Here is a 13,416-nt window from a genome sequence, read left to right as displayed (position 1 = left end):
GCCCCCTACCCCTGGAACTCCCTTTCTGGTCCTGAAGGCCATACCTCTACTCTCTCCATTTATATCCCATCCTCAAAATATACTTCTGGGAGACTAGTAAACCATAATCTCAAAACAAAAGGAAGCCCAAGTAACTCTTAAAATGTGTTCAGCAGGTGTGTGTGACCTCACAAACTTACTGTTATAACCACCCTTATCCTTCTCTCCCTCAAGCCTGCCCCCACTGAATTTGCCAACTCATTCTGTAATCTCTTCTGGGCAGGGACTTCGGCTTTAAATTGTATGGATTTATTGTACAGTTCGTCTCCTCTTAAAAGTTCTGATCCAAAGTCTATTGAAGTCCATGGAAAACTCCCATTGACTTCAATGGGCTTTGGATCAAGGTGTCAAATGATTTGCTATCACCTGTTTAAAATATAAAGCCATTCTTGAAAGAACGTTGCTTAAGTAAACTAGTTATATAAATTTCTTGTCAATCAAATCTTATCCATTACATTTACCTCTTATCAACATCTACCCTAGTCCAGAGGTTCTCAAACTGTGGTCTGCGAGCTCCATTCAGCTGGTCCAAGGATAGTTTCCTCTAAGGTGCACACCTGGGCAGCTGCACATGAGAGAATGAAGGGCCACCCACCTTAATTAGTGGAGCTGTGGAGGCGTGGCTCCAATTAGGTGCCTGGACCCTGGAGAAGACACACATGTAAGGTGAGGTGGCGGCCTTGCGGGGAATATGGGGTAGGTGGGAATAGGTGGTGGGGTGAGAAGAGTGGGTGGGGGGAATTTGGGATGTGCAGGGCTGCGGCAGCCAGAGAAAGCGGCAACTTTTCCCAGTTCCAGGGCTGTGGCTGCTGGGGAGAGAGGGCCCTCCTTCCCAGCCTCAGCTCTGTGGCTGTTGTGGCGGGGGAGAGACCCCACTCTTTCCCAGCCCCAGCTTGGGGGCTGCTGCTGCGGGGAGAGAGGGCACATCCATTGCATTAGAAAGGTAAGACTACTGATATTAAAATATGAATTGTGTGCTTTTATTTGTACAACAAAAAACTTTTTTTTTTAATATAGCACTGTTATTCAAAGCACTTTACAATAGTTAGCTAATAGTACAAACAACATTTGGAAAGATTATTAAGTGGCCCACCAAGACCCTCAGCAATTTTCAAGTGGTCAGTGGAAAAAAATAAGTTTGAGAACCACTGCCCTAGTCTTTCCCTAGTCCCTTTAATTTAACTTGTTTGAAGTAAAAGTGTGTCCAAATGTCCTGACATTCCTGCAAAGAGAATTAGAGATGGACGCAAAATGGAATCTCATATCTGCATACTGCCTTTGGAATCCAGTGAGTTTGGATTCACAACTGTGGTTCTATGTCTGCTTTATTGTTTTGGGGCTAAACTGAGTCCAAAACCTGTAGAGAACCTGTTTCCTGGAGCTAATCCAAAAGACAAACCAAGATGGTGGAAATCCCACAAAAACATTAATTTTATCCACTTTCCTTTGTGCAGAATGGTAGGGCAAAATAGCCATTGGTATAATTCAGCCAAGTTGTGATAACTGTTTTTTTGTGTATGTTATGATAAAATTAGTCACAAAGAAAGAGTTAACTATGCTGAATTTAAAGCTTTTGCATTTAATTCAAGACAAAAAATGGGGCAACATTTATAGTGTTAAATATATTTTCCACTAAAATACGGATCCTTTAAATGAAAATTGGCTTCAGAATTTTAAGTATGACATTTCAGAATTTAATTTTTGCAAATTTGAGATCTAAAATTTTTGGATATCTTTGAGAAAATAGCCATTTAATTGAATTTCATAGAAAGAAGAGCTCTAACAGCCACAAAATTGCTTAAAACAAATGACAATTTCTGTGCAAAAAATCTTCAGAAAAATGTTTACCCAAGTCACACATCTTTAGTTCGGTACCTATTCTTTGAACATTTATCTTCAATTAGTGTATAGATTTATATCTTTAATTCTAATCCAAACATGTATTTAGTCTGATTGCTACAATCAGAATGATGGCAAAGTATTCTGTCAATATACAAACAGGTCCAAATATGAATTTTTTTTCTTTAAGAACTTTGACCTAACCAGCTATGGAGTTTGAAAAATAACTTAACTATCAAGGCCTGACTGTACATAGATTTTAATGATGAATCACATGAAAACTCAAGTGGGCTTTACAATTTGAAACTGAGTAATGATACCTTACATTCAACTTTGGATAATCTCACATTCATTTCCAGAAATGAAACCGAACCTGGCATTTTGTGGTTTTAATTCTTATACTTTATCTGGCTCTCACTGTATATAGATTTCACTCATCAGTCACACACTTACAATCCATTTTTAATATGCTTTAAAAACAAAGACACACAGTCCAGCATTTTCCCATTCTGGATTCCAAATATAGCGAAACAGAAGCACAAGTGGAACATTCATTGACAAATGTACAGGTTTGGCTGTAGACAGTTTAATATACCAAAATAGAAAAATCAGTGAAAAACGGTCACCATATTACATTCTATCCTTTGATCATTGAAGTTATAGCACCCTAAGAAGGGGGAAAATGTTGCTACGCAATACTTGAGAACAATTCAAAACCACCCTAGGGGTTAGAGATGAGGGAGTTATGCAAATCTTGGGTGTTCCCAGAAACCAAGCTTGAATATACTATAAACACATCCCCTAGCCAGTGATTGGAATGTTTGAACTAATATTCTCTGATGCTGACATTATTCTCACTCTGTACTGCTCTCTTATAGAAAGATTTGGAGCAAATCAACAGGTATCTAAGTGCACCCCCACAGCTCCCTATCCTACAAGCCCAGAAGGCCCTAAACTCAGCAGAACTGATGTGATTCAGTTCTGAGGAGACAGGACATGGGGGTGGGGGGGTACACAAAGGGATTTGCACTCCTTATGTGCCATGGAGACTCTTCTATGATGCCTCTCTCTGCTGCAGTGCATGTGTGCACATCTAGGTTGAGGCAAGAGAGGGGCCAATGGAGCTATATGTCATGGCACCTTCACATAGAGAGGATGTAGGAGCCCTAGTTGCTAGTACTAGCAAAGCCCCTTAGTTGTGAAGGGAGCTTCCACCTGACCCCTCTCTGATCCTCTATCCAAGCTTCATTTACACATGCTTTGTATGCATGGCAGGAGAGGGGTGAACAACATTTGGGTCTTAAAAAGGTGCTGAAAGAACCTGCATAGCTGAGCTCAAAATGAGTGCTAGCGGTTGTATTCAATTATTGAAGGGTTAAACCTTGCTTCAGAAGTTCAGTAAGACTGATATCAGGATGCCAATGCAGTGTTAATTTATCAAATGTCAACATTATCAAGGATTAATGCCTACCAAGTACTTAGAAGATGAGCAGCATGAAGTATTTTAATAATTGTTATTATTAAGACCCTAATTATGAAACCTAAGTCAAGTGGAGTAGTACCTTACTCTGAGAGCAAGCCCAACTTGTGATGTAAGGTACCCCTCAAGTTGAGTAAAAGGGCTTGATTCTCCCACCAGGTATCTATCAGACAGAGAAGGAAGGCCGGCCTTTATGCTTGAAGGGGGATTTTAAATGTTAGTATTGTTCACCAACCCAGCAGCACTGGGTTTGGTTTTGGTGATTTTTGAGGTTGTTTTTTTTTTTTTTAAACCCATGTAGCAAAAACCAAAATAACCCCAAGAAATAAAGACAAATAAAACCACACACTGCACATAAAAGCTACGTAGTTTCAAGTACTTTCTTTAAGGAAACATATCTGTGTAGTTTCCCCCCTAAAGATTTGATTAGCCCTAACATATTATTCTCCATCGGCATAATCCTGATTCATTACATTTTTCTTTAGCAGCAAAAACTCCACTGTCAGTAGCTACCCCGTGTATAACCTGGTAACCATTCTTTCCTATTACCCAGCAATGAAATTGCTCTGTTGGGTAATTAAGTTCTAGAAATGGTTAATATATAGTATGTACACAAATATACAAATCACAGTATATTGCATTTAGAGAAACAAGGTGGGTGAGGTAATATCTTTTACTGAATCAACCTCTGTTGGTGGGAGACAAGTTTTTGAGTTTACACAGAGCTCTTCAAGTCTGGGAAATGTGTTCCGTGTTACAGCTAAATACAAGGTGGAACAGATTGTTTAGCATAAGTAGTTACCACATATTTCAAGGAATCATTCAAGATGAAGTATCCAGTTAACATGTCTTCAGTCATTGGGGGGGAGGGGGGGAGGAGGAGGAGAAACTGAGGGGAGACTATATAGATTATTGCTTCCTCTTCCCCACCCTTTCTTTCCTTCTCCTATAACTGGACAGGTGGTAACTGGCCACCTCACCTTGAATAATCCCTTGTAATGTATGTTAACTACTTATGCTAAACAATCTGTTCCACCTTGTATTTAGCAGTGACACTCTAGGTATGTCTACACTGCAATCAGACACGTGCAGCTGGTGTGTGCCACCTGACCCGGGCTCATGGGGCTTGGACTAAGAGGCTCTTTAATTGTGATTGTAGATGTTGGAGCTCAGGTTGCAGTTTGAGCTCTGGGACCCTCTCACCTCACAGGGCCCTAGAGACCAGGCTCCAGCCTGAGCCCAAACATCTACACTGCAATTAACCAGCCCCATAGCCTGAGCCCAAGTCAGCTACTATGGACCAACTGAAGTACCCTCTGAGTACATTTCCTGGACCTGAAGACAAGCTCTGTGTAAATTGGAAAGGTCGTTTCTCTCTCCCCACAACAGAAGTTGGTCTAATAAAAGCCATTACCTCACTCACCTTCTCTCTCTAATACCCTGGATCCAAAATGACTAAAACAACACTGCATACGGTATAGATTATTTGGCAACAACTTATTTTAGGTTATGATTAAAAACATATTAGGTTAAAACCTGAAAAAAAACAAAGCAAACATCTGAGAACAATTTTAAAAAATAAAATATACATGTCAAATTTACACTTTTAGCATTGTGCAAAATAGCCCATAGGGAAACATGGCTCACCCTAAAAGATTGCACATACTCATTGGGAACTTATCCCCAGGACTGCTAAGTACTTTGGATTTATTTTATATAAAATGATGGGATTTATTATTTTATTTAGAAAGTGCTTATCCCTGTAGTACCTAGGTAGTTAAGGAATTAAAGGAAAACAACTGAAAAATATTTTTAAAAAAAGTGAGCCATTACTTGCCTAAAAAACACTAAGACTCAGGAAGAGTAAACATCACAAACCCCTGCTGTTTTTCTATCATGAAATTAAATGGATATTGGGTAACATTTTTAAAAGCACCTAAAAGACTTAGGAGCCTAAGCCCTATTTTCAAAACTGACTTAGGCACTTCAGAGCATTAGTCCCATAGGCCTTCAGTGAGACTTTGGCTCCTAAATCACTTTTGAAAATAGAACTTGTGCTTTTAAAAAAATATTACTATTCTTCAAGTCCGGACAGCTCAATGTTTATTTTTTCTTCTACTGTACCTATCTCCCCAGAGCCCACTATTCAGAATATGAATTCAGAATAGGCAGAGTTTTTGTTTTTAGAACAACTGCTTCACTGTTGTTTGCTTTAAACAATAGAAACACAGTGCGAGCAATCCAGTGCTCTTGCCGGTATTTGTGGGATGGAGGGAGAAAGCATGTCAGTAATTATGGAAACAAATTGCAGTTTCCATCTTCTGGAGACAGTGGGAGAGAGAGAGGGTCTGATGAGGAACCGCAGCTAAAATTAAAAATGAAGATGGAAAGATACCATGAGTGCCCCTTTCATTTTGAAGTGCAATTTTAACAGCATATTGGGAAAAGCTAAGAAATAAACTTGCCTCTCCTTCTCTTCACATTCACTGCCTCACACCCAATCTCTGCCACTAGCATATAGGTCCACCCATGCAAGATGGCATGCAGCTGCTGCTTTTAGCTGCATGCTGATCAGCCAGTCCTTGCTCAGGATCCCTCCACCCAGTTCCCAGTGCTAATCCAGTTTCCCTCTCTTAGTCCTAATCCCATCCCACTCCATCCACCTGATGATCCTTTCCACAGGTTTCCTGGAAACTCTGGGTCTTGTTCCCACCAGATGTCTGTCCCTCATATATCAGCTTCCCTCCAGAACCTTCCCAGCTGCCACTGATTTACCCAATGCTCATAGTCCCCTGAATTAAAAAACAAAAACAAAACACAACCACATACACAGGGGTATTAATAACACAAATACGGAACTGCTAGAATTATCACATGCTTTCCAAACCAGCAAAGCAAAATCTGTGCTACTTTTTTTTCCCCCATACAAAGAACACTGAATTCTTAGAGTATACTGTTTTTAGTTTCACCATTCTCCAGTGTTGAAGAGAAGTTATGTTCTTGTTCTTCACTTGATTTCCTTTCTGATGGAAACTGGCTCATCTCCCGCCCTTCTAAAGTCACTTTATTCCTTTTGGCAAATGCCTGGCTGATTTCATTAATGGTCTTATTTTTTGTTTCGGGTAGGACAAAAAACAGGTAAGTAGCTCCAGCAAGGCAGACGACAGCAAACACCAGGAAACAAAATGTCCGTAGTCCAGCCTGTGAACGGAAAACGAACAAAACCAGCATTACAGATACTAAAGAGGCAAGAATCTTATGAATATAAGTAATGCTTGGGAATTGTTTTGAAAGAAACAGTACATTGAACATACAGAACAGCAGCCTGGGTGAATTGCATTTAGAGTGGGAGACCTGGAGCAATTTTTTTATAAAGTACAATAATAGGTTGCATTAATTGCACGTCAGCAGAGCAAGTCATTACCAATTTAAACATGCTATTTTTTTCAGTTACTTCATGAGGAAGGGAGGGTATAAAGAGCTTCCTCCAACCTTCTCCAGGGCTCTTACTTAAGGGCCAGAGCAGGAGTGCAGAGGATCACAGGGTTGCAATCAAGGTGCTCCTGAGGCATGTTGCACTCTAAAGCAGGTGATGGTGGAGTCACTCACATGACTTCAATGGGACCCGAGGTTGCTCACCACCTCTGAAAATCAGGCCAGTTACTTAGGTGCCTAAATATGGATTAAAACATCTAGCTTTGAAAATGCTGACCAATATTTTTAGTAGCACCCCATTGTACTTAGGTTAGCACAATATTAAGAATCTGTCACAGCCCTCAGGGAGCTGAATGAAAGTTTTGAGATTATAAAGCCAAACAGATTCTCCCTCCTCCCCCTTCCCCCCCGTTTCTAAAGTTATAGAGTGTATTATAGAGGAAAAGATGTTACCGTAAGATCTACTTTTCTCATAAGAAAAGAGAGAGACCATTGCAAGGATTAACTAAGATCAGTGATCTGCAATACAATCCAAATGTACATGCTTCAGATTTTACTGCTGCAAATGCTCTACTGTACAAAAAAAGTGATCAATAGTTTATCATGAAAACTCTAGCCAGATTGTAGGACTTGCATATTATCAAAATGACAGAGTTTCTATACTGCTAGGTGTTAAATGACCTTTGTTAGATTAATTTTTCAAAATGTTCTGTCATATTTGAGTGACAATATTGCAAGGTACAGTTTCTTTAAACTGGGAACACAGACTGACATTCTGGCCCCACTGAACTTGCCATTGACTTTAGTGGGGCCAGGATATCAACTGGAGTTTTGAAACATCTCCCTTCTCTGTTTTTATGTAACTTCATACACTCAAAACAGATGTGTACAGTACCCAGAACAACTCTTTGACTTATTTTTATTCACAGGGCAAAATTTAGAACTAAGCATTGGATGCAGCCCTAATAAAATAATAGCTTTGCAGATTTTCAATGACATCTAACATGTGGTCATGAGTAAAGAATACAGGGGGAACTAGACATTACTTACACACACACACTTTTCTAAGACAGAGGTTGCTAAAAGGCAAGTTGTATAGAAGACAAAGACTGATTAGAGCAGGGGCACTGGCTCCTCAATCTCCCCTCTCCCCCACTGATACCCTAGTTGCCCGACTTCAGAGTCGCTCTCACTCTGCCTGGCCTAGTGATGTATTTAGTCACAGTAGAACAGCTTCAACAGGAGAGAGAGAGGGAACCCCACCTCAGAATATCCCATAGTTCAGTGGTTAGAACACTCTCCCGAGAGGATCTGAACAGGAAGCTCCCACCTTTCACCTCTGCTGAGAGGGTGGAATTAAAGTCTTCCCCATCCGAGGTGAGTGCTCTAATCACTAGACTAAGTTATAAGGTGGGCACCCCCTGCAGCTGTTTTGTGGGGAGTGAGGCAGGTGCCTAACCCATTCTCAATAGAGTTGACTTAGATGCCTAAGCCAAGTGACTCCAGGAGGGGGTTCCTGGTTGCAGATCAAAGGCAGAGAGACACTCTTCCCTGCAAACCTGGTCTTAGGTGCCTATCTCCTTCAGAGGGGTGGGGCTTAGCATGCACCCATCTCCTCAGCATCTCCCATTGGCTGCCTTGAGCAGCTCCCTGCCTAGCCTGCTGGCTTTTGTGGATCACATTATATGGTATCTATTCCTCCCCATTCATTGTATAGAGAGCCTCGCCTAACTAAGCCTCATGGATCACCATTTGGTTCCAGTGATTCTTCTATGCACCTAAAAGTTAAGCATTGTGAAGCTCTGTGTCACTTTGCCTAAGTCTCATTTGTGTACCTGGGCCCAAGCCACTACCCTTTCCTCATTCAAATTCTGCTGAAAAAACTCATCTCTGCTGTGAAGCCTACAAGAAGTGAGCTAAGATGTGTGTATATATACACATTTACAACTGCTCATTAAGTGTATAAGAACAGATGAGAATTTCACACAATCTTTATGAAACCCTGACTTTCCCCAACCTTATAGTATATTCCTTCCCTCATTTGTTGTCCCACATCTGCATTCTAGAATGCAAGCTCTTTGGGGCGTGGGGCATGTGTTTGTACTATGCCTTAAAACTATTTTACAGGTCACATTCAGTTACCATCACCTAAATAATGGGTGTCACAACTGATGCAAAACAAGACACACTCTGGTGAAGGCTAAGTCCAATACAAGAGATTTCTTACAATGTCATTTTTAATATTGTGGCTGAATTACCAATTGGGCTAGTCACAATGTTTCCATGGATAATTTATCATCTGGCTCTGCCCTTTTATTTACTTCTGTAGTGCAAGGAAAGCTGAATAAGAACCCCTGAATGCATCAGCAATTTTCTCTCCAAAAATAAATTAAATCCTAGCAGTCTACTACTCCTGGAAAAACCCAGCAATAAGAGCATGTACACGTGCAATGAGGGGAAATGTTCTGGTAAGGAAGCAGATCTGGCTTTCAAGCTTATGAACAGACAGAAACAAATGGATTTAATAGCTATGAAAAATAACTTCACAATGTCTCCATAAGTTATCCTGTCATCTTGAGCATTGTAATTTTGAATTGGAGTTTTCAGCATTTGGAATTGTTTAATAAGGTTGCAGTTTTGTATTTGTCACAGCACTAGGTGGCTGGCTGCTACAGAATGAAGTAGGGGCTATCTAGCATGGAAACCGGCATGACTAGAACAGGAACAAGGGCCAGCTGGTGCAGTGAGATGAAGCTACTGGCAATGAGAGAGCTTCCAGCCAGGTAGTAATGTGGAGTAGATTGGACAGGCTGCTTCTTTTAGGAGCTAGGATCACCTGGATGGGTCTTTGCCTGTGGATTGGTTAAACCCTGGTTGAATGGCATTGGGCCTATTACAAGACACCTTTGATGACTCATCACACTCTCTAGCACAAGGATGATTCATCATGTTTAAGCAGGCTGGGGCTCGAGGTAACTTAAGAATAGGCTGGCTCAGACTCAGAAGGATCATATAATTTACTCACCTGCCATCCTCTTTTAAATCTCTCCATAAAACATACCTTTGCCATTGTGCCTACAAACTAATAATGTGTTGCGTTGATTAGGCTGGCAGCCAAATACCTGTGACTAATTTATACAAATGCACCTCTTGCTTCTGCTACCTTGTTTTCTCACCTTTATGCCTGTCTTTGTTTATTCACCTGCTGTCTTGTTTAAATCCTAGATTGAGCTCTCTGGGGAAGAGACTGGCTTTGTACTATTTGTTTGCACAAGGCCTAGTATAATGGCGCCTTGATCCCTGACTGGAAACATTTGGCATTTCTGTAGCAGTAATAATAATGTGTACTATCCTCATTGGTACATTTAATCACAATGGTTCTTTAAAACTAGCTGATCCTTTATGAAAGATGAGATATATAAGAGTAATAATGTATCTCTTAAGTCTCATGTAATAGCTTGGCATTAAAAAAAATTCTTATTTAAATATCATGACAACAAAAACCATTAAAAGCTCCTCTGATACTGCCAGAAGCTATACTTAGCATATGATGATAGTATATCAAGTGGGAACCAAGTCCATTAAAGGGAGTTACACTACTCCTCTCAAGGATAAACCATTGCTAGACTCTGCACTTTCATGGAAAACATTTGGCAGAATAAATTTTGCATACACCATTGTATAAAGCAGGGATTAAATTCTGAAATCTTTATGTAGGAAAACTCCCACTGGGGAGGTCAGGACTTGGCCTTAACTTTGTTTAATTAATTTCAGAATTGCATCACATTGTTGACTCATTCAATTTGTGATCTATTTTATAAACCCCACATCCCTTTCAGCAGTACTGCTGCCTTAGCCAGGTATTCCCCATTTTGTAAATTTGCATTTGATTTTTTTCCTTCCCAAGTGTAGTACTTTGTAATTGTCTTTATTGAACTTCATCTTATTGAATTCGGATAAGTTCTCCAATTTGCAAGATCATTTTGAATTCTAATGCTGTCCTCCAAAGTTCTAGCAACTACTCTCAGCTTGGCCTCATCTGCAAATTTATAAGTGGACTCTCACTCCATTACCATTATCTAAGTCATTAAGGAAAATATAGACATGTACCTGACCAAGGGCTGACCTCTGTGGGACCTCACTAGATATGTCAGCAAACCACTGATAACTCTTTGAGTATGGTTTTCCAATCAGTTTTGCACCCCCTTAAAGTTATTTCATCTAGACTACATTTCCCTAGTTTGTGCATGGGACTGCATCAAAAACCTTACTAAAAATCAAGATATCATGGTTACAACTTCCCCCCCATGCCATCATCCATTAAGTGCTTACAAACTGATTGTTTAATAATTAGTTCTAGTATCTTTCCAGGTATCAAAGTTAGGCTTTGATTCCCCAGGTCCTCTTTGTTCCTCTTTTTAAAGGCAGCAAAGAATCCTGTGGCACCTTATAGACTAACAGACGTTTTGCAGCATGAGCTTTCGTGGGTGAATACCCACTTCTTCGGATGCAAGCCGAAGAAGTGGGTATTCACCCACGAAAGCTCATGCTGCAAAACATCTGTTAGTCTATAAGGTGCCACAGGATTCTTTGCTGCTTCTACAGAACCAGACTAACACGGCTACCCCTCTGATACTTTTTAAAGGCAGGTACTGTGTTTGCCTTTCTCCAGTCCTCTGGGACCTCAACTGGCCTCAACCTTCTTGATGTAATCTATTGTTAGCTCTCCCTCCCCGTTAAGTAGAGGACCTACACTTTCCTTCTTTCTCATGCCCCTAATGTATTTATAGAGCCTCTCCTTATTGCCTTTTATGTTCCTTGCTAGGTGCCTTAGACTTTGATTTTTTTTCCTACATGTTTGTGCTAGTCTTTGTTAGTAAGGCCATAAGGGACAACTAGATTTAGTCTGACATCTTGTATATCACAAGGCACCAACATTGCCCAGCACCTGCACACTAAATCCAACAACCAAAATTAGACCACAGTATTACAGTCCACAGGAGATTAGACTATTATCTGCCACAGGCAGAAAATAGGTGAGACTGAAGTACACTAGTGCTTGAGGCCCATTACAATGAGAGAGACCCAGATAATCCTGGCAATTTCCACACACCCATATGCTGCAGAGGAAGGCAACTGCACTGCCAACTCAGCCACTGCCAATCTGAGCTGGGGGGAAATTCCTTCCCGACCCCACATCTGGTGATAAGTTAGACCCTGAGCATGTGAGGAAGAACCAGCTAGGCAAGCATCTGAGAGAGAGAATGTTTGTTGCCACCTCAGAGCCCTGACCCACACTGCCCAATGTCCCAACTGCAGCCGTGGCCATCTCTGATACTTCAGAGGCAGGAGATTTAAAAAAAAAACAACCCACAAACAAACCACCCCTCCCATTATCCATTGGTGGAAAATAAAATCTCTGACCCCAGCCACTGGCTGGCTGAAACCTTGAACCATGAGGAATATAAAACGAAGTGGAAGTGAGCTGTTGAGCCCTGCCTCCTACCATCACAAGCCTCCTACCATCATTGGTGCCAGATGGAGGATACTGGTCTTGATGTACCAATGAACTCATTACGCATGGAAAATCATGGCAAATCTTATGTGACTATTATGTGAAGCAAAAGATAAGATAATATATAGATAAAGTATGAGTAGATGGCTGCTACAGGAAAGATGTTGATAGATCAGACAGGATAAAGGGCTGGGTCTTTATCCTGTTGAAATTACCTATATTCTCCTCTTATTTGTATGTGCATTTATGGTGTTTATAGGAACGAATCCCACCTCTGTAATTTAGTTTCTCTGATGTCTGTAATCTCCCTTCCTTGTATACCTCTACCTCGATATAACGCTGTCCTTGGGAGCCCAAAAATCTTACCGCATTATAGGTGAAACCGCATTATATTGAATTTGCTTTGATCCACCGGAGTGTGCAGCCCCGTTATATCGGGTGGTGTTATATCGAGGTAGCGGTGTATTGTATTTATATCACTGGCTCCTTGCTAGATATGGCCCCATATCCAGTGAGGTGCTGTTTAGCTGCAAATATTTAGGAGTCAAATCCCAAGATCTTTTGCTTAGTTAGACTTCTGTGGGAATTTGTATGAGTAGAAAGTGAGCTTGAGCCTCAGTTTGTCTCCTTGATTTCAAAGAGAATCACAGATATTCAGCACTGCTCTGGATTAGGCCTCATAGATCTTACCTTACAGCTTTTTATTCACATGAATACTCTCACTGAGTGATGTCAATAAAGTTTACATGCCTGAAAAAAGGTTTGTAGGATTGGAGCAGGTTTAACAATAGGAGGGAGTGGCACAGAAGACCACCTTATGTACATTCTACTCATTGAAAAAAAATTTGGGGAGGAAAAAAGGAAAAATCTATTTCCACTTGATGTAATTATTTTAAACATTTAAAGCAGATACTGGCTTAAGTATATTCAAAACAATGTGTTGAAAAAATTGAGTTCTTGTAAAAAATGTTCTCTCCAGTCGCAGAAAATTTTGACTTTTCATCAGAAAACCAAACCTCCTCCTTCCCCTGAAACCAAACTTTTTGGCTGAAAATCCCAAAACAACAAAACCAAAAAGTTAATTTTTCAGGTTTAAAATTTTGAGAAA

General features: G+C 40.5%; 1 protein-coding gene across 3 annotated transcripts in view; it reads right to left on the bottom strand.

The window, feature by feature from the left end:
* Window positions 1-1,138: 1,138 nt before the first annotated feature.
* SLC2A9 (solute carrier family 2 member 9) overlaps window positions 1,139-13,416 on the bottom strand; it is a 153,994-nt gene continuing 141,716 nt past the window's right edge. Inside the window, exons 12-14 of one of the 3 annotated variants that reach the window (XR_005599482.1) lie at window positions 9,052-9,116; window positions 7,247-7,312; window positions 6,478-6,559 (exon numbers count right to left, since the gene is read on the bottom strand). Coding sequence is in view for 2 of the 3 variants with exons in the window: in XM_039541736.1 (XP_039397670.1) it covers window positions 6,302-6,559 (258 nt within the window). In the remaining variant the exon portion in view is untranslated. Of the gene's footprint in view, window positions 6,560-7,246; window positions 7,313-9,040; window positions 9,117-13,416 lie in introns of those variants that run through there. The other 2 variants (XM_039541736.1, XM_039541738.1) reach the window with 2 other exon arrangements.

Source organism: Mauremys reevesii, linkage group 5 (assembly GCF_016161935.1).
Source record: "Mauremys reevesii isolate NIE-2019 linkage group 5, ASM1616193v1, whole genome shotgun sequence".
Taxonomy (NCBI): domain Eukaryota; kingdom Metazoa; phylum Chordata; order Testudines; family Geoemydidae; genus Mauremys; species Mauremys reevesii.
Note: the sequence above shows the minus strand (reverse complement) of the source record. Positions and strands in the feature narration are given on the sequence as shown.